At 35.1% G+C, this 25,806-nt stretch overlaps 1 protein-coding gene and 1 pseudogene across 1 annotated transcript in view; one reads left to right on the top strand and one right to left on the bottom strand.

Annotated features, from left to right (window-relative positions):
• TPD52L1 (TPD52 like 1) overlaps nucleotides 1–25,806 on the bottom strand; it is a 112,135-nt gene that overhangs the window by 14,161 nt on the left and 72,168 nt on the right. Inside the window, exons 2-4 of the mRNA XM_049771148.1 lie at nucleotides 22,783–22,895; nucleotides 12,008–12,156; nucleotides 391–492 (exon numbers count right to left, since the gene is read on the bottom strand). Coding sequence (XP_049627105.1) covers nucleotides 391–492; nucleotides 12,008–12,156; nucleotides 22,783–22,895 — 364 coding nt within the window. The remainder of the gene's footprint in view (nucleotides 1–390; nucleotides 493–12,007; nucleotides 12,157–22,782; nucleotides 22,896–25,806) is intronic.
• LOC126007602 (uncharacterized) lies at nucleotides 21,837–21,937 on the top strand (annotated as a pseudogene).

Raw genomic sequence — 25,806 nt, 5'->3', positions numbered from 1 at the left:
ATTAAATACAGTTTTGACTTGATATTTTCAACTCAGAATTATGTTATGACCTGGTAAGTTCAAGTTAAGTTTAAAATATTCTAAATGAAAATGAGTAAGTTATATAGTAGAATTATCAGAACATGGTTCCATAATAAGTGGAGGAAAATCTGCATAAAACATTTATCAAGGTATCTTTACATTCATGAGTTCATGAGGGACAATCCCCAACCACCAAAAAAAAAAAAAAAAAAAAAAAGCAAACAAATTATCTTAGCCATCCATCAATTTTATCCACACATAGTTTCTATGAGAAGTTTAAAATAATATGTTAGGAAAATGAACAAATAGGTAATTCTCTTCCCTCAGAAACCTACAGACTTTCAATGCAAAAATTCCTTTTCATATTACCTCATATCTCCAAATTTCTTGCTGATGGCTGTCCCCACATTGCTGAAAGCTGCGGAGGCCTTCTGCCCTGCATGACTCAGAGTTTCATGTGTTTTCTTGTAGCTACAAGTAAAACAGAATGATAGTAAGACATTTTATATATCTTAATGGTCCATGAAATATTTATAGTTCTTCTCTTTCCGTCCTTTGAAACTTCCCTTGGCTGAGCTTATTTAGACAAAGTTGATTGGCAGAAGTGGTTTTAGTTTATTATTTGGGGATAATGAGTTGCTTGCCACTCATTCAAAGTTAAGATCAGACCACTAAATCTGAATTCAGGAAGTACAAGGGCAAATCTGAAAATACAGATCTTTAATCTCAGTTAGTGTACTCCATCTGAGAGTATTAAGTTATTCTGATATAAGTGTAAAAACTCTATGAACAAAAGCTTTCAACAAAAGTTCTTGTTATCCAAAGTAACACAATTTAGAAAATGTAAATTTCAAATGAAAATATAACCTTTACCTATGGTTGACATATTCAGAAATATGAAAACTACAACTAGATATTTAACTTATTTTACTAATGTTTGCAGCTAGGGAAAAGGAAACATATGATCTTGGAAAAATACAGTGACTTTTCCCTCTATTAGTTGTAGGAATATATAACAGAATAATGGGTTTATAAAATGATGTCAGATCTACACTAATTCTTTGAGGGCAAATAACCCATTCATTTTTATGTCTCCAGAATCTGACCAAAGGCACTAGAAAAGCTCAATAAATACAGACAAATGAATGAGTTAACAAAAAAGGATAGTCCTCTAGATCTTGAAACTTGGAGTCAAGGCAGTAAGAACAGAGATAAATGAGAAAAATTACAGAGATAAATAGACTTGATGACATATAGAAGACAAGAAGCTTGGCCAACAGTTTTAAGTATGGTGACAGGAAGGGCAATAAGGGCTGAAAAATTTATCAGTAATTTAATAAAATGTAATAAATCTATTTAACAAAGAAATAATAAGAATAAATAAACAAATTTGATCATTTAAAAACCCAGATTATATATCTCCATAAAGTCAAGAGATTAGAAGTTGTACAGACTACTTTCTCAAATCACAAGGCACTGAAATAAGAAGTGAACTAAGAGATACAGAAGTAAAACTTTAACACCTGAAAATCGAATAGTGCACTACTGAACAACCAGTGGGTCAGAGATAAAATCAAAGAGGAAATCACAACATTCTTGGAAACAAATGACAATGAAGACACAAACTATCAGAATTTACGGAACACAGCAAAAGTGGTACTAAGAAGAAAATTTATAGCTTTGCAAGCACACATCACAAAGGAAGAAGAGGCCTAAATAAATAGCTTAATGACACAGCTTATAAAATTAGAAAATGATCAACAAAAGGAACACAAAAACTCAATTCAAAAATCCCTTCCTCACACCTCTATTTATTGCAGTGCTATTTACAATAGCCAGACTCTGGAAACAACCAAGATGCCTTTCATATATATACATATATATATATATATATATATATATATACACAATGAAATATTATTATACACAAGAGATGAAGTCATGAAATTTTCCTATACATATATAGACATGAAAATTATTATGCTGAGTGAAATAAATCAAAAGGAAAGAGATAGATACTGAATAGTTTCACTTATATATGGGTTTTAAGAAAAATAAAAGACATTATTTTAATAATGCCCAGAGACAATAGAGATGAGGGTGGAAGGAACGGCAATATAAAGCTCACCACAAAGAGTAGTGAGTGCATTTAGAGAAATAACTACACTAACAACAATTGTGATGATGTTAATGAGTGCGAGAAGTAGAATGCCTTTCTCGAATACAGTCCAGGGGTGGGGAAGGGTAGAGATGGGGGCACTGGTGGTGGTACTGTTACACTGGTTAAGGGGTGTGTTCTATTTATGACTGAAATCCAACTACAATCATGCCTGTAATCATGGTGCTTAAATAAAAATATTATTTAAAAATAAATAAAAAATAAAAACCCAGATTTTAAAAATGTACAGATTTTAAAAGATTAAAATGTACAAATTCAAGAAACTAATTATTATAATAAATTATTGTTTTCTTGTAAATGCAAGAACTACCAGTGATTTTTAACAAAGCGTTCTGACACTTGCCTGGAGCACTCACATATTAATGGATATAGATATGCTATCTTGAAGAAAACATTATACCACATGAAATCTGTTTTACAGGAACGTTTTTTGTCCATTTGCACGTGCTTCACCTCTTCCACAAGTCAATCAGTCCTAAATATGCTATCAGACCAATGTGAGATTCATTTTTCAACAGGCAACCATCAACTGGAAGTACAGAAAGAATATCCTATATAGATGAAAATGTTTTCATGATTTTTAGGATTAGGCCTAATTCAGGATTTTTACTTCTACCGACATTACAATTCTAAAAATCGTCCATAAAAATCATTTTTCTATGTAAAAAATTTTCATATATTTTGGTAAGCAAATAGAAAAAATCCATGAAATATTACAAAAACAATATTATCTCTGCCATTTCTGTTCCAATAGCCATTCTATCAAGGAACTCTATTGCTTCATTCTTTGAAGTAGATATGAGATTTTCTGCCATCAGTTCACCTGACTTCCCTTACCTAGGCTACTGCAAGAGCTTTGAACCAGCTTTCTGTGTGTCCCCTGGCCTCCTGACACCATTAAAATAATAAAATAATAAAATAATAAAACCTCCATTAAAATACTAAGTCCTGCATGTCCTAACTCTCACAACTGCTCCTCATTTCACTCAGAAAGCCTGTTTAACAAGAAGAAAGAAAGAAAGAAAGAAAGAAAGAAAGAAAGAAAGAAAGAAAGAAAGAAAGAAAGAAAGAAAGAAAGAAAGAAAGAAAGAAAGAAAGAAAGAAAGAAAGAAAGAAAGAAAGAAAGAAAGAAAGAAAGAAAGAAAGAAAGAAAGAAAGAAAGAAAGAAAGAAAGAAAGAAAGAAAGAAAGAAAGAAAGAAAGAAAGTAAGTCAAAGTCTTACAACATGCCTTCAGAGGCTCTTACTTAAGGACATCCTAGCACTCCTCCCCTCCTAGCACTACTCCCCACCTGCTTATTCACTCTGCTTCAACTACTCTGACTCTCTCTGGTTTCCTCAGGTCCTCTCTAGCTATCAGCACCTCTCTCCAGCTGCTCCACTACGGCATGCCATCAAATCTGGGAACAGAAAGGCTTTACTGAAGTTTAGAAACTTCACTTTGAAGAATTAAGATCTAATTCTACAGCACCTGACTGTGAATGTCTTCCTTTGTTATTTGTCCAGTCAGAACCAGATGCCCAGGGAGCTTGGTTCAATGAATGTCACAGGATCAGCTGGGATCCAGAAGTGACAGGGGTGAAGATAGAGAAATAGGCAGAAAAGAGTAAAGTGGCAAAAGGAAGTCTACTGGGCAGTCACCCTGCTCTATCTAGACCTGAAGATGACTCAAAAGGAAAAAAAATTATTCTGAGGACCCAGGAACAGGTCAGTGGTAGAGTGCCTTGCCTAGCAGACATGAGATCATGAATTTGATCACCAGCACCACTCCACACATTGAATGTGATTCTGCTGGCTCTGCCAATAGGGATCTCCAGAACCATAACAGAGTTTGTAGGACTCAAGCATGCATCACAACCAAAGCTCACATGTCTATAAAAAATAAATGAGATGAAGGCCAAAGAGAAAGGACAAAGGTTAATATGCTTTTGGCTTATAAAGTTTAAACTTTAAGGCTATGGCTGTGATGCTGGTACATATTCTCACCTCCTTGATTAAGACATGGAACTCACTATGAATCTATAAATATTCTACCAATATTAAAACTTGTTTTCAGTCCTTCCCTTTAAAATAATGTTTGATAATATTCAACGAGTGAAAAACAACTCAAATGGCAACCTTCTGCTTTACTTGACAAACTTGAAATTTAAATGTCAATGGCATTTAACGTTTTAGATAAGGAACATCTCTTACTTTAAGCTAGAGATGATATGGCATCTCTCCTCACATAATTGATCAAGCAGAAGACAAATACATTTTCCCTAAATGAAAGAAGCAATATGATGGCCTCATATTTCTATCAATTGTGCTATGAGTAGCAGAAAAAGCAGCTTCAATAAGCTATTAGTATGTGCGTATCTGTTTGCTATAATTCCTCTGCACCTCACAGGCCTTTACTGAATGATGTTTCTAACAAGAGGAGAATGATGAAAGTCTGAGGTGATTGAAGGGAGATGGTCTTTTCCAAATTCTTCTCTTCTTTGTAGGCCTACAATCTGTTCTATAATACATTGCAAAAGGATTATGAGTGTGGGGATTTCATGGGTGATCATTCACTTTAAAATAAAGCATTTTGAGATCAGTTAGACAGTACGGGATCAGTTTGCTTGCCTTGTACAGTAGCCAAACCTGGTTCAATTTCTAGCATCACTTCAAGTCCCAGGGCCTAAAGTGATCCCTAAGCATTGAACCAGAAGTAAACACTGAATCTGGTAGGTATGGTACAAACAACTCAACAAACAACTCCCCCCCCTAAAAAAATAAAGAAAATAAGAATTGTATCATATTGTATAGTTTACAACAAGATTCTAATTCCTTCTCCCTATTAAAGAATTCAATTTCTCCGACAGTGGTCTCACCTCTCCACAGTATCTGCTTGAAGAGAATATAAAACAGCAGAAGAAGAAACAAACAAAATGGGAGTTTGTGAAATTTTGTGTTTCTAAATTCTCTCAAATCAAAGCATATTAAAAGATGCAGCAAAAATAATCGACACAGATGATCTCTGACATACCTGTTTTCTGATTTTTCTATAAAACAGACAATGTCAGTTGGCTGCATAACTATTTCTATTCATCTAGTTCTGTTCTAATTTGAACCTTGCTACAGAGTAAAATATGTCAAGATATTTTATTATCATATCAAGGATATTTCTTTTCATTATAAATCAAACTAAATAGGCCATGATTGCCTCATCAGTATGCAAAGTACTGCCTCTGGGAATAACCTGTATTCCTTTGACAGCTAAAATTCCTTTCAGTGCCTGAAATTCTTATTCTATCCAAGCTAAACCAATTCTCTCACATCAAAATTTTTATCATATGAAATATAGAGCTTGTGCTAGAATAGATCTGGACACTAATAACAGGAAACTCATGACTTGAGCAAATTTAGATTTTTGTTGTCATCATCCCCCAACATGCAATTCACATATTTCACCTTTATTCAGCAACTAAGAATAAAGACTGGGAAAAATATTCTCTATAAATTATGATTATGATACATGGATGTCTCTCTTTTATGAGGGGTACTGAATCTTCCTTACTAAAGAAAATTCATAGAATCCCCAAAGGTTATTGAATCCATGGCCATTCCATTCCTAAAGGTTAGATAATCTCCACTAAAATCTTTCAGTTCTTTGATTCAGTGACAACAAGTAGAAGGCTCACTAATATCCTCTGTAAAATTTTTCCCCAGGTTGCTCTCTTGGTGCATAAATGTGTTTGCCTTTTAGACATTTCATAATTCCTTTAACCTACACAGAATTTTTTGGCTTCGCTACTAGAGCTATGTCCTGAAACAGAGAATATATCTACAAGGCCTTGTATACTTTACAAATATTAACTTTGGATCCTAACTACCTCATAGAAACAAATATGATCTCATTTCATGGGTGCAGGGGAGGGGGGTTATATTCCAGTTTCCAGTCTAAGCAACTGGAATCCTATGACTTGTATCAATATTATATAAGGACTTAGAAATTTAAAATGAAATGATTTACAATGATTATTATGAAATATGAAATGATTTAAAATTTAAAATGAAAGTGATTGCTTATTACATTGACTTCAGTAAATAGATATACCAGAGAAGAACAGATAAATTCTTAACTTGCCAAGACCCCAAAATTAGCAAGCAATAATACTGTCTGAGCTGGGTATTTTGAACTCTGAAGTCTTCTACATAGGTTCATGCCCTCTGAAACATTCTTCAGAGGCTTGTGGGTCTCTAAAGCCTCCTCCATATTCCTTTTTTAAATGTATTTTTTATTTAAACACCATGGTTACAGGTTGTTCATAAAACAGTTTTTCCACAGATAAAGTTGTTCATGATTGAGGTAGTCATAAAATGTATAACAACCTTCACCAGTAATGCATTTTCCCTACTAATGTTAGGTGTTCATTTCACTCTACCTGATGCTTTCTCTCACCCACCCTCTCCCGCCTGCTTCTGGGGCAGACATTTTGCTTCTCTCTCTCTCTCTCTCTCTCTCTCTCTCTCTCTCTCTCTCTCTCTCTCTCTCTCTCTCTCTCTCTCTCTCTTTCTCTCTCTCTCTCTCTCTCTCTCTCCTCTCTCTCTTCTCTCTCCCATCTCTCTCTCCTTCACTTTCTCTCTCCTCTCTCATTTTCTTTTTTGACATTGTGGTTTGTACTACTGCAAATGAAGGGGTGCCATGAATGTCCCTTTTGTTTTTGACCCTTCTCTATTCTAGCACTCTGCTCTTTGTGGTAAGCTTCCTACCATGGTCTGGTTCTCCAAATCCTCATCTCAATTGTCTCTGGATATCATCTCCTCACTATCTTTTATTTTCCTTAGATCCCACAAATAAGACAATATTTTTGCTGCTAATGCTAGAGCTCTGACAGAGAAGCATTCTGACCTGTCTGAGGACTGCCTTTACAGGTAACTTCATGACATCAAACTGCAGAGGTCCTATTCCCAAACCTCACCTTAGTGGCCTGTAATCCCCTCCTCTTTTAGATCCAATTGAATTACATGCTTATATTTTCATAATGTATATTATATTATTATACCCTCAATATGTCAGATTTCAATTACATGTAACTGGCAAAATTTGTAAATGAAACCTTTTTACCTACATTGAAATTAGCATACTGAGATCCAAACTGCCCAGTATGAGCCCAAAAACCCTCTACTTGTATTGTTACAAGCAGGGAAATACTTACCCAATACCCCAGGTGGAAGATCTGAGTCATATTAGGTTTCTCAATTTCCCTTATCCTCCAGCCTCCAGAACACTGAAAACTATGTGGACCCGGCACCAAATTCTATGCCTTCTCTCTCCACTACTTTTCTTAACCACCTTTTCTTCTGGATAATTGCTCTAATCACAAAATTAATTTTCTAGTTTCTACTCCTGCTCTTTTCAATCTCTATTACACAAAGTAATCAGTTATTCTTTAAAAAGGTAAATGGTTATCTCAAATCTTTCAATAGTATCTAAAACATATTCCTACCCTCAGCCTGTGACTCCCCAGAGACACAAATAGAATTTCTTGCACTCAACACATTTACTTCCTTTTGGCTCCTTGAACTTGCAAAACTAGTTCTTGACTTGGGCACTTGGTAGCAACTTTTACTTGGGACAGAAAAATCACCCCTGTATTCTCACAGCTCAGGATCTTTCCTGTCATTCAAATTTCATTCAGAGTAGTGTCCAAGGATAGACTGGCCCTGACAGAAACAGTGGAAGCAGCTACTGCCTGCTTCTCCAGATCCCTCTCCAGTGTATGGCCTTGTGCCATTCTCACTATAGTATGCCCTGTAATTTCCTCATTTGCTATGTTATTTGTTTCATGCTCTATATTTCTTTTCAACTCTTAAAGAGAATAGGAATTTTAACCATTGCATGAAATCTAATATCCTGCGGGCTTACCCTGGGTAATAAGGACAAAAATAGATACTCATGAATATTTGGCAAATAAAATAAATATCCCAATTTCTTTAATGGCTTTCTCCTGTCTGTGTGTAACAAATAACACTATTATAACAGATGCCATGAGGTCCTGTACAATGTGACCCCTGTCCCTTTTCTTGCTATCTCAACATCAATAATTAACTGAACAGTTTTCCACTGGGAGGAGCCATCACCAGGCAATACCTCCCTTTGAGGGTACCCTGACATTGGTGGCCTTAGTACATTCCAGAACTTATTACATTCAGTCTTAAACTCTGGAGTTCAGCTTAAACCACTCATGCTGGAAACCTTTCCCTGAGACCCTAGGTATGCTTCAACCTCCTGTTTCACAGTCCCACAATACCCTACATTTTTCTTTACATTACCTTCATGTTTATCTATGAAGCAATTTTTATAATAACTTATAAATAAAAATAAAAATATAATAATGTCTCCATGAATATGCTAGAAACTTCATAACTCTAGAGAATATTTTCTAGTTATCCAAAGATAACAAAAAAGGTCAATGTTTTTATGCTACCTGACTGCAAAACTAATTTGTTTTTGAAAACATGAAAAAAACACAACTTAGTGTTTTTGTCAAAATGAATTTGGTCAGTAATAAATGGCATATATGATTATGGTGCTGTACCATATAAACTCTGTATATTGCTATACTACTAAAGGTTTGTACAAACACACTTTATGATGTTCATGCAAAGATGGAACTTCCCAGAACATTTACTTATTATTAAGTGACACATTGACTGATTCTCTACGGTATTAAGGCTAAAAATGTTTCCTGAACATACCCTAGGATGACTCTGAATCTTCTATTCTCTGCCAGCTCCATCCCATCAGTCTTGGGGAAAACTTGAAACACCTACTGCATAGATACTCTTTAGCCCTCCTGCCCTCGGCAACAAAATTGCTACTTCTACATTTGATTTGACCTTCTATGAAGTGTGGTTAGGGAGACCAAGGAGGAAGATTTTGCTTGGTTATTACATTCCAGTAGAAAGTTCAGATCAGTGTGACATGAAATCCTCAGACCTGGATTAAATACAAAGGCAACCAGACTGAGGGCATTGGGGACTACTCAGCATCACATTCACAAGGGACATTCCTTTGATATAGGCCTACAAAGTACAAAGACATAAGCCAAAACTTATGTCATAGAAGTTCACTTAATTCAGATCTTAAAATTCAACTATACCTTTCTAGAGATTGTTCATATAGCACTGTAATAAATTTAAAAATTGATAATCGCCAATGTGTGTTGCTTATTTTTCTCTGTAATTGCCATTATCAGGTTGGGAAAGTTGGTGAGGCCCTAAACATAAGCTGATTGGACTCCCTGTGTCCATCTTGCCCTACTCTGGGCTGTGTACTGATGATACATGGCTGAGAACTTGGAGGCACACATCGATAAGTTAGAAGTACTAGACACCAGAGAAAAAGCTCAACAGTCTGGAACATATTATTGATATGCAGAAAAGCAGTGTTCAGTTCCGAATGTCACATAGTTCTCTGAGTATACTATCAAGAGAGTCTCCTAAGAACTATAAGGTCTAGACCCAAAAAACAAGCAATAGAACTGCTGGGTGTTCCATGGGGAGAGAACATTCACCTTATACATGTAATGTCAAGGAACCACAATGGAGATATTCCAGACTCATTTTAGATCTAACACCTCATACTAGAGAATATTTTCACATAGTTGCATAAGAATATTTTCACATAGTTACATAATCTTACAACTCATTTCTCAAAACCATCAGGCAAACTTTGTCTCCTCTACAACACTGAGAATAACTGCTGTCCATCACTGATACCATCCTTACTACCAAGATTTTATGCCTGGGGAAAAATATTCTAGAAAAAGAGAAAATATGATACTCATTCAGATTTTAGAAATGGAATCTTTACCTATATGTGAGTATAGGTAAGAAAATAGTCAATATAAAATTTTGAAAGCAAAATATGGATTTAAACTTAATACTAGGGATAAGCTTCTATGCTTTTCTCATCTAGCCTTAACCCTAACGCACAAAGGAAAAAAAATCGCATCATTATTTGTAGTCACTTTCTTCATTTTAGTGCAAGACTACCTGCCAACAATAAATTTTGAATGAAAAAAGTTTTTAATCACTCAAAAATTACCACACAAGCTACATATTTTACATTATTAAAAATGAAATCCAATAAAAGTATGACTTTTGAGTATCCACAGTTGCCTATAAGAGGACAAGAATATGAGGTCGGAGTAGTGGCACAAGCAGTAGGATGTCTGCCTTGCACATGCTAACCTAGGACAAACCGAGATTCAGTCCCCTGGTGTCCCATATGGTCTCCCAAGCCAGGAGCTGAACGTCACTGGGTGTGGCCCAAAATCAAAAAAGAAAAAAGAGGACAAGAACATGACAAAGATAAAATAATTTCTCTTCAACGAGAAAAATTAATTCTGAATTTCTCCTTTACTTTCACACAAGATTTCACACACTTTCACTCAAGGATGCACTCACAATTTCAACATAAGGTACTGGAGGGATTTTTCTCACACCAAATAACTCTTGACAATAGCTAGGTTTGACTCATCAGGAATATCTAAACTTTAAGGGCTCAAACCCCTCAATTCTTGTCCACTTATTCAGATGCCAATCAAAACTCCCAATTTCTATCTGTGCAGATAACTCAAAGAAAGGACAAAACACTATTTTTATCTGTGCAGCTAACTCAAAGAAAGGACAAAACACTAGAGAATACTATCATCCCTCTCTGAACTCACTAATTGCAAGTATGGTTTAAAGAGCTCCAGAAAGAAGTTTACTTTAAAATGTGTAATAGTTTATTGTAGGAGATGATAAATTAAACATCATGTTTACAGTAAACTTTAAGATGGAAAAGATTTATGGGGCAAGGAGTGAGAGGTTGGGCAATTTCCTGGCTTCTCCTTCTTGCCATTCTCCCAGTTCCTCCCTATTTTCACCCCCCCCCACAACCCAGTAACTCAAAATATTATACTTTTAGAATTTTTATGGAGGTTTCACCAATAGGTATAATCACCTGTTAACTTCATCTCCAACAACTCTGCTCTGCCAGATGGAAAGCAGAAAGAGTTGAAAATTCTAAGGTCCTAATCATGGCTTCCTCTATCTTCAAAACTTGACCCCATCTCAGAGCCACCAAGAGTCACCTTATCATAATGAAAGATCCTCCAATTATCTAGGAAATTCCTGTAGGTATACGAACTATATAACAGGAAACAAAGTTAACACATAAATATTAGAACTGCAGATAACTATGAGTGTTCTTATATTTGGAAAATTAAAAGGACCTTAGGAGAGATGTGTCAGAAACCAAGGAAATGTACAAAAATATGCTTATATGTTCCCATGATTTCAGATATCTTTAAAACTTTTATATATTCAAGATTAGTGAGAATAGAAAACACATTCATAAATACAAAAAGTATAGGTTTTAGGTGCTAGCGTGATAATAGCAGATAAGGAATTTGCCTTACACATGGCTGACCTGCATTTAATCCCTGGCACCACATACGGGCCCAATCCCTCCAGGAGTAGACATTGAGTGTAGAGCCAGACATAAGCTCTGAGCAGGTGTGGACCCAAACAAAAGTAAATTAAAGTATAAGGTTTTTTTAATTAATTAATTAATTAAATTTTAAAAGTTTTGTTGAAAACAGAATTTAATAGATAAAGCATAAGTTCCTGAATTTACTTTATAGTCGTTTCATATGAAATATATATAATAGTATTGTTTTTATTTATTTTGCCTCTAGAGTAAATTTTCCTACAAAACTTTGTAGAAAAGAAATCGATGGACAAATGGTAGTAAAGCATTTTTTAAAAAATTCAGTTAGTGCACTTACGCAGTAGTAGTTTGCATGTCATGCCAACTTTTGCTGAAGTTCTGCTTTAATTCATTCATCAGATTCATGCCAAGTTTTTGTTTTATTTCAACCAGATGCCTTTCTTTTGCTGATAAAACTTGTCGAAGTGTTGTGATTTCGTCTTCTAGCTAAATGTTCGTTTAAAAAGTGAGAATTATGTTAGAGCAAGAAAACATGACATATAAAAAAAATAGCTCTGCTTAATCGTGCTTCTGCATTTTCAGGTCCATACTTAGTTAGACAAAATTCATCATATATAGATAAGTAGATATAAAATTAAAGAAATACTGTTTTTATCATGTAAATATTACCCAGGTATCAAAAACAGCCTGAGACACCACTATAAAAAATTATAGACTGCTATCCCTGAATAATATAGATGCAAAGATCCTAAAATATATTAGCAAACCAAATACAATAATACATCACAAAAATCATACACTCTAAATAAGTATTATCCCAGGGATTCAACGATAGTTTAATATATGCAAGTCAATCAAAATATGCACCATATAAATATTAAAAATATAAAAATCATAATCAAATAAAGAGAAAACATTTTACAATATCCAATGCCAACTCATAATTTAATAAAACACCTCTCAGTAAAATGGTATTAGAAAGAACTTTCCTTAATAGAGTTAAAGCTATTTACCACAAAGCCACAGCAAACATATGCAGTGGTAAAAACTAAAAGCCTTTTCTCTTCTTTCATTTATAAGAAGACAAGTTAGCCATACTCATTACTAATATCCAGTATAGTATTAGAGTCCTACCTCAGGCAAGTATGTGATATTAAGGGCATCCAGATTGGAAAGAAGTCAAACTATCATTATTTCAGATGAGAAAACTCTAAAGATTTAGAAAAGTCTAAAGATTATTATGAAACTAATGATTTAGGAAACTAAAGATTTTTATAAAAATCAATTCATAGAAATATTAAACTTGAACCATATTGTGGCCAATAAAATATAGTGGCAGTCATGTGCAAATAATGGAATGGAAGAAAAAATGTTTTAATTCCATTTATAATTGTTCCTCAAAAACTCAAGTACAGGGGAGTTAGATTAACAAGAAAGGTGAATGACTTACAATAAAAAACAAAACTATAATTTACTGTTAAAAATATGAGAGAGGGCCAGAGCGGTGGCACAATCAGTAAGGCATCTATCTATCTGCCTTGCCCGTGCTAGCCTAGGACAGACAGTGGTTCAATCCCTCGGCATCCCCCGGTCCCCCAAGCCAGAAGCAATTTCTGAGCACATAGCCTTGAGTAACCTCTGAGTGTCACCCAAAAACCAATACATATATATATATGTAATATGTATAAAATATATATATATCAAATGAGAAATGAAAATATACCCCTTCTCAAGGATTATGGAGATTAATAATGTCAAAATGACAGTCTTATTCAAAGCAATATGTTGATGCATGCATTTGCTATAGATTTACCATGTATTTTTATAGACATAGACTAGATGCTGCCAAAATTTATATGTAGTAATAAACCTTATGAATTCCTCAACCTCTGTCCACAAATAGGCAAAGATTTCTAGAAAGAATAAGATAGGAGCCTTTTCTTTTCTCTTATATTCATATATGTATTGTTAGTCTATGGTAATCAAGACAACATGGTACAGGAATATAAACAAACTCTCAGAGCAATAGGATAAAACTGACAGCTCAGAGATATAGTCTTGAGTTATCTAATTTTTCACATGGGAACTAAGATTATAAAGTAGAACAATGAAAGCATGTTTAGTACAGGATGTTAAGAAGTCTGGTCAGTTACTTGTTTAAAAAATAGAACTCAGATGCCTATCTCACATCATACACAAAGGTCAATTCAAAATGAATTAACGACCTCAATATCAGACCTGAAGTCATAAATTATATTGACAAACATAGGCAGAACACATTAGGACACTGAATCTAGACACATTTTCAATGATTCAATGTCATTTGCCAAGCTAATAGAGGTCAGAAAGATATGAGTTAGGTGCTTACTTTGAATGAAGCTGGCTTTGGTTTGAATGCTGGTACCACATGTGGTAACCTGAGACCTGCTAGGAGTGATACCTACGTGTAGAGCAACGAGTAATCCCCAAAATGTAAATTCCTGTACCTCAAAAGAAACAGTGATCTGAATAAAAAAAAATACCCCCACAGACTCGGAGAAAATTTTTGCCCACTACTCAGATAACAAAGGATAAATATCCAAAGTAGATAAAAAATACTTGTAAAATTTAAGAACAGCAACAACAACCAAAAACTCAAACCACCTAAAAAAAAATGGGGAAAGACCAATAGGAATATGTAAAAGAGTTTTGCATCACTTGTCATTAGGGCCACATATATGCAAGGCCTGTGCCCCTCCACTTCTTTCCTTTTCTATTTTTCATTACTTCTTTCCCATACACTGATATTCCTTCAGAATTTAATATATATTTTCTAGAAATAGAAATTGAATTATACAGCATATATTCGTTCTTCCTCAATTTTATTGACTTCCTTCAATTAAACTTTCTTTTGCATTTTTGGCTATAAAATGGTTGTCTTTCTATAGCTGTCTTCCTTGTATTATCTAGTCACTTTTCAAAGACATTTAATTTTGGCAAATTCAAATAAGGTGCCCTGAAGACTTATGTGCAAAAACTTGAATGGGTAATTATTTATCTTTCCCCAAAGTTGAAAATTTCAAATATGTAACATTGTAAAATTTTTCTTACAAATGTTATTTGAAATACCCTAGATTTTAGAGTATTGCAATATTCTATTGAAACTAATTAAAAACTCCAAAAACCCTTTCATTTTAGTTGGTTTTAATAGTGTATGTATTATTGTAATAATATCGCTTAATATTGTGTTTATTTTCTAAAATGTATAAATACTTGAGAGTTTTGTTGTGAAGCCAGAAGAGATACTTTAAACTTTCCTTGAGCTATTATAGAGGTAAAATAAAAACCCAATACTCTTAATTTATCATTAAAAAAAACAATTGGGGCAACTGTTTCTCATTTACATTCAAAGTAATCTCTGCTTCTAACTACAGACTGCACCATTCACCCTGTGTCATCTTGCAATTGAATGCCTTTGGTCATCAGAGATATTCCTGCCTGAAAATCTCCTCCAAAGAGATAGCCACACTTGCAAAAATAGTCTTTTTACTTCTTCAAGACAGACTTTTCATCAAAGTTAGCAGGCAGGAGTAATGCAAAGCTTCATAGACATGGCATGAGAAACAGGCAACACTGTAACACCCTTAGGAAAGAATAAAAAGATTTCTAATGATAGCAAAATGTCCTAGAGGTCTATTTATGCATCTTTATATGTTTATGAAATTTTATATTCATGAAAATCTTTATAAATTCTTCTAACATATTATTTGGGGTTTGTTAAAATCAATAAAACATTTACTTAGTTGATAATTCCTCCCTCCCTCCTTCCGTCCCTCCTTTCCTTCCTTCCTTCTGTCCCTCCTTTCCTCCCTCCCTCCCTCCCTCCCTCCCTCCCTCCCTCCCTCCCTCCCTCCCTCCCTTCCTTCCTTCCTTCCTTCCTTCCTTCCTTCCTTCCTTCCTTCCTTCCTTCCTTCCTTCCTTCCTTCCTTCCTTCCTTCCTTCCATCTTTATCACACTCAGCAGTGTTCAATATTAGGCAGATTAAATGCAGTTGTCAAGAAACAGAGACTACTTTTAGCACTGTGTTCACAGGTCACAGACTGTGGTTCTTAGGTGACCATGTGGTACCAGAAATCAGACCTGTGAGAGAAAGATATGCACTAAAATGATTAAGCTTTGATCTAAATTTTTTAATATTTATGTGCATGACTTTAGTAAGCCTATATGAATTCATTACTGCAAAATGTGTAAACTCTGGGAACACTAAAGAGATAATGCTTTCAGTTTTTCCATTAAATAAAAACATGCTACTATTTAAAATTTAAAGCCTCTCTAAATTTTTGCTATCATATAACAATCTATTCATTCATTTTTAGCAATGTATCTTTATGCATTTAACCTGTCTAACCTCTCTCCAAGTGATGTCTCTACTGTTCTTACCACAGAAAATACTAGATATTCTTATCAGTCTTTTATGGAAAATAACTAGTTGATAAAAGTTGGGTTTTCTTTCTCTTTTCTTATTTTGGTATGACATTTTATTTTTTATTTTATTTTTAATTAAAATATTTATTTAAGTACCATGTTTACAAACATATTTCTAGTTGGGTTTCAGTCATAAAAAGTACACTCCCCTTTCACCAGTGCAACCTTCTCACCATCAATGCCCCTCTCCTCCGAACTCCTCCTGTCTTTGAGACAGGCACTCTATTTCTCTCACTCACACCATTATGTTAATAGTTGTTGGTGTAATTATTTCTCTAACTGTGCTCACCAATCTTTGTGGTAAGTTTCATATCATGGGCTGATTCTTTCAAACCTCATCTCTATTGTTTCTGAGTATTATTCCCATGCTGTCTTTTATTTTTTTTTTAAATCCCACAGATAAGTGAGACTATTCTGTGTCTATATCTCTCCCTCTGACTCTTTCACTAGGCATAATAGTCTCCATGTTCATGTATGTATAGGAAAATTTCATGACTTCATTTTTCCTGACAGTACATAGTATTCCATTGTGTAAATGTACCACAGTTTCTTTAGCCACTCATCTGTTGTTGGGCATCTGGGTTGTTTCCAGATTCTGGCTACTGTAAATAGAGCTGCAATGAATATGCACACGCAGAGGATATTCTTGTATTGTGTTTTTGTCCTAGGGTATATTACTAGGAGTGGTATAGCTGGATCATATGGGAACTCTAACCCCATCAACAAATGTAGAGAAGAAATGACCAGACACTTCCTCAAAAAAATACAAATGGCCAAAAAGACACATGAAAAAATGCTCCACATCATTAATCATATGGGAGATGCAAATGAAAAACAATAATGAGTTATTATCTCACAACACAGAAACTGGCATACATAAAAACAAAAAACAAGAATAATTAGTGCTGGTGGGGATGTGGCGAGAAAGGAACTCTTATTCTCTGCTGGTGATAATGCCATCTTGTCCAGCCTTTATGGAAAACAATATGGAATAGAGTTTTATTTTGAGATGCTTGCTACTCTGTGTTGTTAGTGAAACTAGATAGCAGTGATCATTATGCTATTTTTAAAAAAACTAATTGGCACTGAATTATTCACTTTAAAAACAGTAAAATTTGATGATAATAATAATAATAATAATCAACCTCACAATATACAAAAGTATTTATATTTATCTGAATTGGCTAATGAATTAGTCAAGTTGAAATTTGTTAGAGCACTAAGCTTATGTTTCTATTTTAAGAGTACACAAAACATCTAACAAAAAACCAAGGAATATTTTTACAAATATTCATATATGATGGTTAGGAATAAAAATGTCTTCATATGGGGCTGGAGAGATAGCATGGAGGTAAGGTGTTTGCCTTGCATGCAGAAGGTCATTGGTTCGAATTCCAGCATCCCATATGGTCTCCTGAGTCTGCCAGGAGCAATTTCTGAGCATTGAGCCAGGAGTAACCCCTGAGCCGGATGTGACCCAAAAACAAACAAAAAAAATGTCTTTCATTTTTGATGCCAGGGATTAGGCAAGTTGTCCTAAATGGATAGGTTCTTACTATTGGCTGACTGGTCTTAACAGAAATTAAGGATAATCCTTCTTTGAACAAGTGGAAAATACACCAGCATGGAAGCATCTGAGATAAGAGACTGAATCTTTTTCCCTTCCTGCCTTGGGATTCAAAATGTAACGTATGCTTCTTCCAGCCTGCTGGCCTTCACAATGAAGATATGTAAGGAGCTTCTTTAGTTTCTAGTTTGCTGAATAATAAGCTTGACAAGTGAGCTTGGCTTGTCAGATTCCAAGATTACATTAATAAAATTTATACATTAATTTATACATTAATAAAATGTATAGGGACCAGGGTAATAGTTCAGTGGTAAGGTATTTGCCTTGCATGCAGCCAACTCAGGACAGACCCTAGCTCGAACCCCGGCATCCCATATGGTCCCTGAGCCTGCCAGGAGCGATTTCTGAGTGCAGAGTCGGAGTAATCCCTGAGTGGCACCTGGTATTGCCCAAAAACAAAAATAAAAACAGAGAAACTCTTTATAATAAATCTTTCTAGCTGTCCACCCATCCACATATTGGTTCTGCTTCTCTTGCGAATCCTAATTTATATAGAGGGATGTTATAACAAGCTTTATTGTCTGTGAAAACTTTGGATGTTCACAGCTCAATTGAGAAAAAAAAAAAGAACTAAGAGAAAGGTTAAAAGTCTAAGGCACTTCTTTTAAATCTAAAACCTTCTTTTAAGGTTACTGGTTATTCCTCAGAGCAATCACACACAAAAGGAAGAGAGGAGAGTCAAAAGAGATAGAATAAGCCTGAAAATAGACGGTAACTACTTGACAATGCCGTCTGGTGTTTTTCCTCCTTTTATTAAATCCTATTTTTCTTAAGTCATTTTGTACAGGGAACATTGGCAGTATTTGATTGTTACATAATTGCAGATTTACAATACTACTGCCAACATTTCATTCCTTTCAAAAACTTAATTCACATTATGGAATACTAAGCATAAAAGACAGTTCAGTGAAATGAAAGTAGGAATGGGAAATTAGTGGCACAGAAAGATTGAGTAATGCTATTAGAAGGGAAGGTGAGAAGCCTCAGAGAATGAAGATGCAAAGACCTTAGAAAAGATATGAAAAACAGCTAATGAAAGGACTAAAGAAGAAATACCTGAAACAAACAGTATTTATTTATATGTTGGTAACGTTTATTAATTTATAACTGTATGATATTCATACACATCTGAATTGACTGGCACTACAAAATATTCATTAGCTAAAACTATTAATTTCATATATTTTGTGCACAACCACTACACCTGCAGTGATAATGGCTTCAACTTCTGTCTTAAAAATTCGTAGAACTTTTAAAAACATATATATTGCATGATCACTATGCACTGAAAAACCAACTATATTAATACAGGTTCCTCCTCTAAAATACAAACTTTATCTAAAATGCAAAGATTTTGGCCAACATTGCACTCTTTTATTTTTGCTACCATAAAGATAGTTTATAACTATCACAAAAATATGGATGGATAACAAAACAGTTCAGTGAGAAAGGAAGCAAATGATCCAGAATATAACTAAGGACAATAACTGTTACTTGATGGAGATAAAGTGATATATACGGTATTTCTTCATTAACAACAGTGCAAGCAGTGTCTAAAAATGAATAAAAGAAGAGAGAGAAAAAGAGATAAGATCAAAATACCTGTCCCAGAGGCAGGCAAGGGGAGAGGGTGGGAGGGCAACCAGTGACATTGGTGGTGGGAAAGGCCTATGGGTGAAGGGGACATACATTGTAAGACTGAAACTCAATTTTGAACAACTTTGTAATCATAGTGTTTAACTTTTTGTTTTTCGTTTTTCATTTTTGGGTCACACCTGGCAGCACTCAGGGGTTACTCCTGGCTCTGTGCTCAGAAATCGCTCCTGGCAGGCTCGGGGACCATATGGGATGCCAGGATTCGAGCCACTGTCCTCGTGCATGAAAGGCAAATGCCTAACCTCCATGCTATCTCTCCAGCCCCAGTGTTTAATTATTTTAAATAAATCTCCGGCCCCAGTGTTTAATTATTTTAAATAAAGTAAATAAAAAAAGAACCAGAAAAGAGTAGGACCATCTGAGGAAACTTAGAGAGAGAAGAAAACTGGAAAAAGAGAGTGGATACTCCAAGAGGAAAGAACAGTGTGAGATAAAAGTACTTTTATACAAAAATCATGGTAAATTATTGGATTGCCTAATTGAAAGAGAATAATGTTATAGGCTGGCCTATGAGGTATCCCATTACCCAAGGGGGTAAAAGATTTAGAAAGATCTTCCCTTAGAAGTAAAGCAGGTCTTAAGAGACCAAGGTCCCAGAAAGAATGTGGAGAACTGAGGCAGAGAATCTAAGATGTATATGTCCTTTGGAAGGACAATATGGGATTACTAAAATGGTTCTCTGCATATTCCTATTATAATAAAACCTTAGCATCTTAAATCTGACTTTTAATATACCTATCATCTAAAATAATGAATAAAAGGAATACATATGTGTGTTACTTTATAGAAAAGTGGGGGGAAATGACATAATAAAAGAGTAAGTGAACCATATTTATTGTAGAGAGGCTAAAGAATACCTCAAACTACTTGTTTCTCAGAGAATCTTAGGGTGCAGTGACAGAGTCTTAAGCACAATAAGTGTGGCCCTGGAGGTCCCAGATCATGGCCAGGATGCCTGGATCCCAGATCCCAGATCCAGGATGTACGACAGAACGAATGGGCCTGCGCATTAAACTGCTGGCCCAGTTAAGATCTATTCGGAGGTCTCTGCCACAACCATTATTAAAAGGGAGAGCGTGAACACAAAACAGAAATGGCCTTGTGAAAAATAGAGTAAATGGAAATGTGGAAAGGAAACAGAACAAAATTTAATTACTTTTCTGTTGCCTGGGTGTACAGCTGTGCCCATGAGTTACCAAGCTACCTTTGCAAGACACCATCATTTTTCAATGAGATAAGAGATAGGATGCACAGAGCTAACTAATTCCAAAGACTAAATCTATAGCATAAATCTTGGTAACTTGAGCACACAACAAAAATTTGGTATTTTTCCTCACAAGTTGGGTTCAGAAAAATTTAGGAAGATGTCCTAGAGGTTATTAATATGACCACATGATACAATTACTGATAAAACCACTAAAACATTTAATAAATCACAGTAATATTCATGTCAAACCAATGATTTTTTTTCTTGAAGATAGCAGTAATCCATGTTCACTGTAGGACATATGGCAAAAACAGAATGCACAGAAATAAACATACATCGATACATACACTTGGGCTCATTCCAGAACCCAGAATGGCAGAAGCACCCCCAAAAGCAAGACTTTGATAAAAGAAGCTTTGTGGTAGAAATCTTGAGCATTTCTGGTTGTAGTAAAAGTGTATTAATTGTTCACATCAAAACCATAAACCCTAAAACTATTGTAGATGTATAATAATAAAAAAAGAATATAGGGGCATGAAAATAGCATGTGAGGCATGTACACTATTTCGTTCAATTCTAAACATGATCTCCTGAACTTTGCTTGGTGAGTGTTGGAGGTTTCCAGAGCACTAACAAGTGTGGCTCAACACCATCTGAGAGGCTCAAATATCCCTGAAACTTCAGGGTCAGAACAGCACCACATCCTTGGTCCCTTGTAATAAATTGCCAGCTCAATTGACTAAGAATTGTCAGTGGAGTCCCTGAGACTGTTGAGCATTCACTGCTTGGGAGAGAGACATCATTATCATCATTATTATCATCCTCATCGTCATCATCTTTATCATCATCATTTTTTAAGTTGGTTTGTTAGAGGCCGTGTCTGAACTAAAACTAGAATTAAGCCTGAAGAAGTTAGTTTTTGGCTTTAGAATCAGTTAGCTTGCAGCATATCACTTTGGGGCACAGCAACTGACACGAACCGGCCATGAACCAGAATTTCAGGTTGTAAGAAAATGTGCAGCTAATACATTTCCAGCTCAGGCTGCCTATGCTCTGTGCACACTGGCATGTGTGGCCAGCCTTAAGCGAACCAGATGACTGGATCAGCGGCCACACAATCCTAGCTAAAGAACAAGGCTGTTTGACTTGAAGCACTGTTACTGGCATAAAGGTACAACAGCTGTTCTTTTCCTTCACAATGATGGTATTTGAGTGCTCACTTCAGCAGCACATATACTAAAATTGGAATGATACAGAGATTAGCGTGGCCCCTGCGCAAAGATGACACACAATGATGGTATTTGAGGGCTTGTGCCTTGTGAAAATAAATACCTAATAGGTCTATGTTTTTATGAGCTGTCACGATACATACTATGAGGACAACAGATCTCATAGTCTGCCATGGAGTGTGAAGGTGTCCCCAGTCAGGGGAAGAGGTTAGAAAAAGAAGCTAAAAGAGCTTTGATTTTTCTAGGAAATAATGAACTTCCTGCTCTAAGTGTCTAGGATTCAAAATGTAAAGGAAAGTGGGCTCTTTTTCTTCTACCCAGCTGCCAATCTCTTAAAAAACTTTCTTTCACCAGCTTTTTCTTTTTACAGTGTAAATGTTCCTTAGCAAAGTATTTCAAGGTTATTGGGTACTACAGCTAAAGTCTTGGAAAAGAGATTAATGATCATCATAAGCAAAGCATTTTCTGTGTCTCTTGTTCAGAATCCCACAAAAATACAAAAGATCTAATTATGTTTAAAGCATTTGTTGTGCTAAGTTATAGCCTAAAACAAGATTGGCTCTAAAAAAATAGCAGCTGATACCTAGTTCCATGACCTCTAAGGAATTCCACTGAGTGCACAAGTAAAGTATTATATTCATAGCATTGTGAGACTAAAAAATTATTAGCCTTGTTTTTACAACCAATTGTCATTGTTACTTCAGATACATAACCATTCATATGATCAACCATTCATTTTATCAAGAGGTAAAAGATAATTAGTATTACAGAAATACTGCAGAAAAAGAATCATCTTGTAATATGTCCTTTGTTTAATTTTATTTAATGCAAAAAAAAAAAAACACAAAATTATAGCATGTGGCTTATATCAAGCGTCAAACATTCAGGCTCTGTGAAAACAATAGCTTTACAGAGATTACTAAACATACCTGTACTAGTTCTGCTTTTAACTCTTCTTTTTCCTCCTCAGAGAGCGTGCTAGAAAAGTCAGCACTGGCTATTGCATCTTCATCTCGTTGCAGTGGATCAGTCTCCAGCAAACCTTCAGGCAAGATTATAAAAAAAAAATGCAATTTTTAAGAGAAATTTGTTTCTATCTTCCAGATGACTAGTTACACTGACCTTCCCAAGAGATATTGAAAATTCCAGAAAAGGGGCAGACAGCAGCAAAGTACTTGGCCTTGCACATGGCTAACCTGGGATTGACCCATGAGATCACTCACATATGATTTCCCAAACCACATCAGGAATGATTCCTAATTACAGAGCCAGTAGTAAGCTCTAAGTATCACAAGATGTGGTTCCCAAACAAACAAAAAATCAAAGGGAAATGTTTATTCTAAATATGTGATGAACTGACAAACAAGTCAAGAATGTTAAGAAGCAAATAAAACTAGAGAAGGAAGTGAGAAGACAGGAACACAAACACTTTTTATGAATTCTCTGACACCCAGATGAATTTTAGCTTTGGGTTTTATATATATATATATATATATATATATATATATATATATATATATATATATATATAAATCTTTATTGAGGCACTGTGATTTTCAAGACTGTTAATGATTTTTATGATATATATCATTTTAACACCACACGCATCACCCAGAGTGGAAGGTCTTTCTAACTATCCCAAAATAAGTATATTATACATGTTAAAAAATTGAATACTTCTACCTTTCACAGAGATGCAATGATAAATATCTAAGTATTTTCTTTTTATGAACCTCTGGAAATCAAGCCCTTTTTGTTCTTGTTGTTTTGGGGCCACACCAGTGTGCTCAGGGTTTATTCCTAGCTGTTATTCCTGGCAGGGCCTGAAATATGGACCATATGCTGTGTTAGGGATTAACCCAGGGATAGTTATATAGAAGTCAAATGTCTTAATCAACATAATATCTTTCCAAACTCAGGAAGTGATTTTCTAAACAAGACATGAGAAAGGAGAAACCATGATATAAACTATGACTAAAACTGGGCCCGGAGAGATAGCACAGCCGATCCAGGACCAAAGGTGGTTGGTTCAAATCCTCGTGTCCCATATGGTCCCTCGTGCTTGCCAGGAGCTATTTCTGAGCAGACAGCCAGGAGTAACCCTGAGCAACGCCGGGTGTGGCCCAAAAACCAAACAAACAAACAAACTATGACTAAAACTGAGAAGGTGTCTTCACTAAGCATGTTGTATAGAAAATTTTGAAAAGACAAGTCATTAATTGGAGTAAGGTATCGCTTACAAGAATTCTTAGAAATCAGAGTTGAACACATGGAAGCAACCCAAAATGCTTAACTACGGGAGAATGAATAAAAAATCTGTGGTGTATATACATAATGAAATGCTACTAGTCAACAATGAGTAAAGATAAAACAAGGCAGGAGGAGACAAAATACCCATTGATCTCATTCGTGAATTTTTACAAAGTAACAAAGTAGGGTGGGGAGTTAGCTTAACAGATGCTAGTTTTTTAATGTGGGAAACCCAGGTTTAATTTCTGCAACTATACAATTCTAGGCATTTATGAAATAATCTGTTAGTAATATCTAATAGTCAAAAGCCCAAAAATACAGAACAGAGAAAAATAAAGAAACAAAGAGAGCTTTACACTTGCATGTTTTATTTATAACTTGTCTGCCAGAGGTGGAAATTACCTACTTCTATCCATAGAAAGTCATGGTAGAGTAGAGCAGAGAGAAAATTTACCTCCACAGATAAGTACAATTAAAGGCAAACCATCCTTCTATCCCTCAAAGATCTCTACAAAATTGTACTGTATATCTTTCCAGTTTCTCCTGAATACCGCAGCAGTGCACAGTTTTAACTGTTACTTAACATCTTTGAAATCAGAATGACTCTTTCAATCAATGGTAGTTTACAATTTATTGCAGCACTTTTTAACTTCTTAGTTGAATATAAAACAATCTGTACCTTAATGTATTTACCAATATAACTTTCAAAATCTAACATATGGGAGCCGGAGCAATAGCACAGCAGTAGGGTGTTTGCCTTGCACATGGCCAACACAGGACAGACCCCGGTTTGAATCCCAGCATCCTATATATAGTCCCCCGAGCCTGCCAGGGGTAATTTCTTAGTGCAGAGCCAAAAATAACCCCTGTGAGCCAAAAACAAAAACAAAGAAACAAAAATGTATGGGTATAAGAAATATCTATATATTATCAATATGACCTATATTTCCATATATTTAAAAATAAGATCAATGTCTCATGAGATATTTTAAGATAACTATTTTCTGATATTTTTCATCTAAGCAGAAATCAAACAGTTTAGATGGTCTCCAATTGATCCAATAGTGTATCTAAAATTAATTGGTCCAAAACCACATCCTGTGGTTGATTGTAAAATGGTGACGTGATATTGGGAAGGAATTTTTAAAGAGTATTAGTTTCAGGAAGAATTTCAGTTCCATCCATTTTTAATTTTGTGATAGTCAGTCTTTTCATCTATAGATTGGATAAAGTAATGTCTACTTTCAGTAGTCAGCTGTCATGAATTACACTTTTACAAAATATCAAGCACAGAACTAGAACATCTTTAATAAACTCTTGTATACATTAAGAGTCAGTCTGGCCAATTAAGGAGTTTCTAAGCACTGAACTTTAGGTATGAATATAAATCTATCATGTCACAGAGAATTCATACTTTTTAAATTTATCATAGTGCATGTAGAGCTTGAACAAGACTAGAATCTCTCTCTAGATCTTGCCAAATTTCTGCTGCCCCTCAAAAACCTACTCCTCAATATTCACTTTTGTTGAAGGTCAAGTTCTGTAGCTTTAATATCTGCAGCCTTCCTTCTATTGATCCCAAGGTGAGTCCTGGTGGGCTTTCAGCTTTAGGGAGATTGCTCACTTAATATCTGTTGGATACAACCTTTAATATAGTAAATCAAACAACATGTCTTCTTGCTATCCTTGTTATGATAGCTATC

The sequence above is a fragment of the Suncus etruscus genome, chromosome 4 (assembly GCF_024139225.1).
Source record: "Suncus etruscus isolate mSunEtr1 chromosome 4, mSunEtr1.pri.cur, whole genome shotgun sequence".
Classification (NCBI taxonomy): Eukaryota; Metazoa; Chordata; class Mammalia; order Eulipotyphla; family Soricidae; genus Suncus; species Suncus etruscus.
This window is presented reverse-complemented; position numbering and strand designations above follow the sequence as displayed.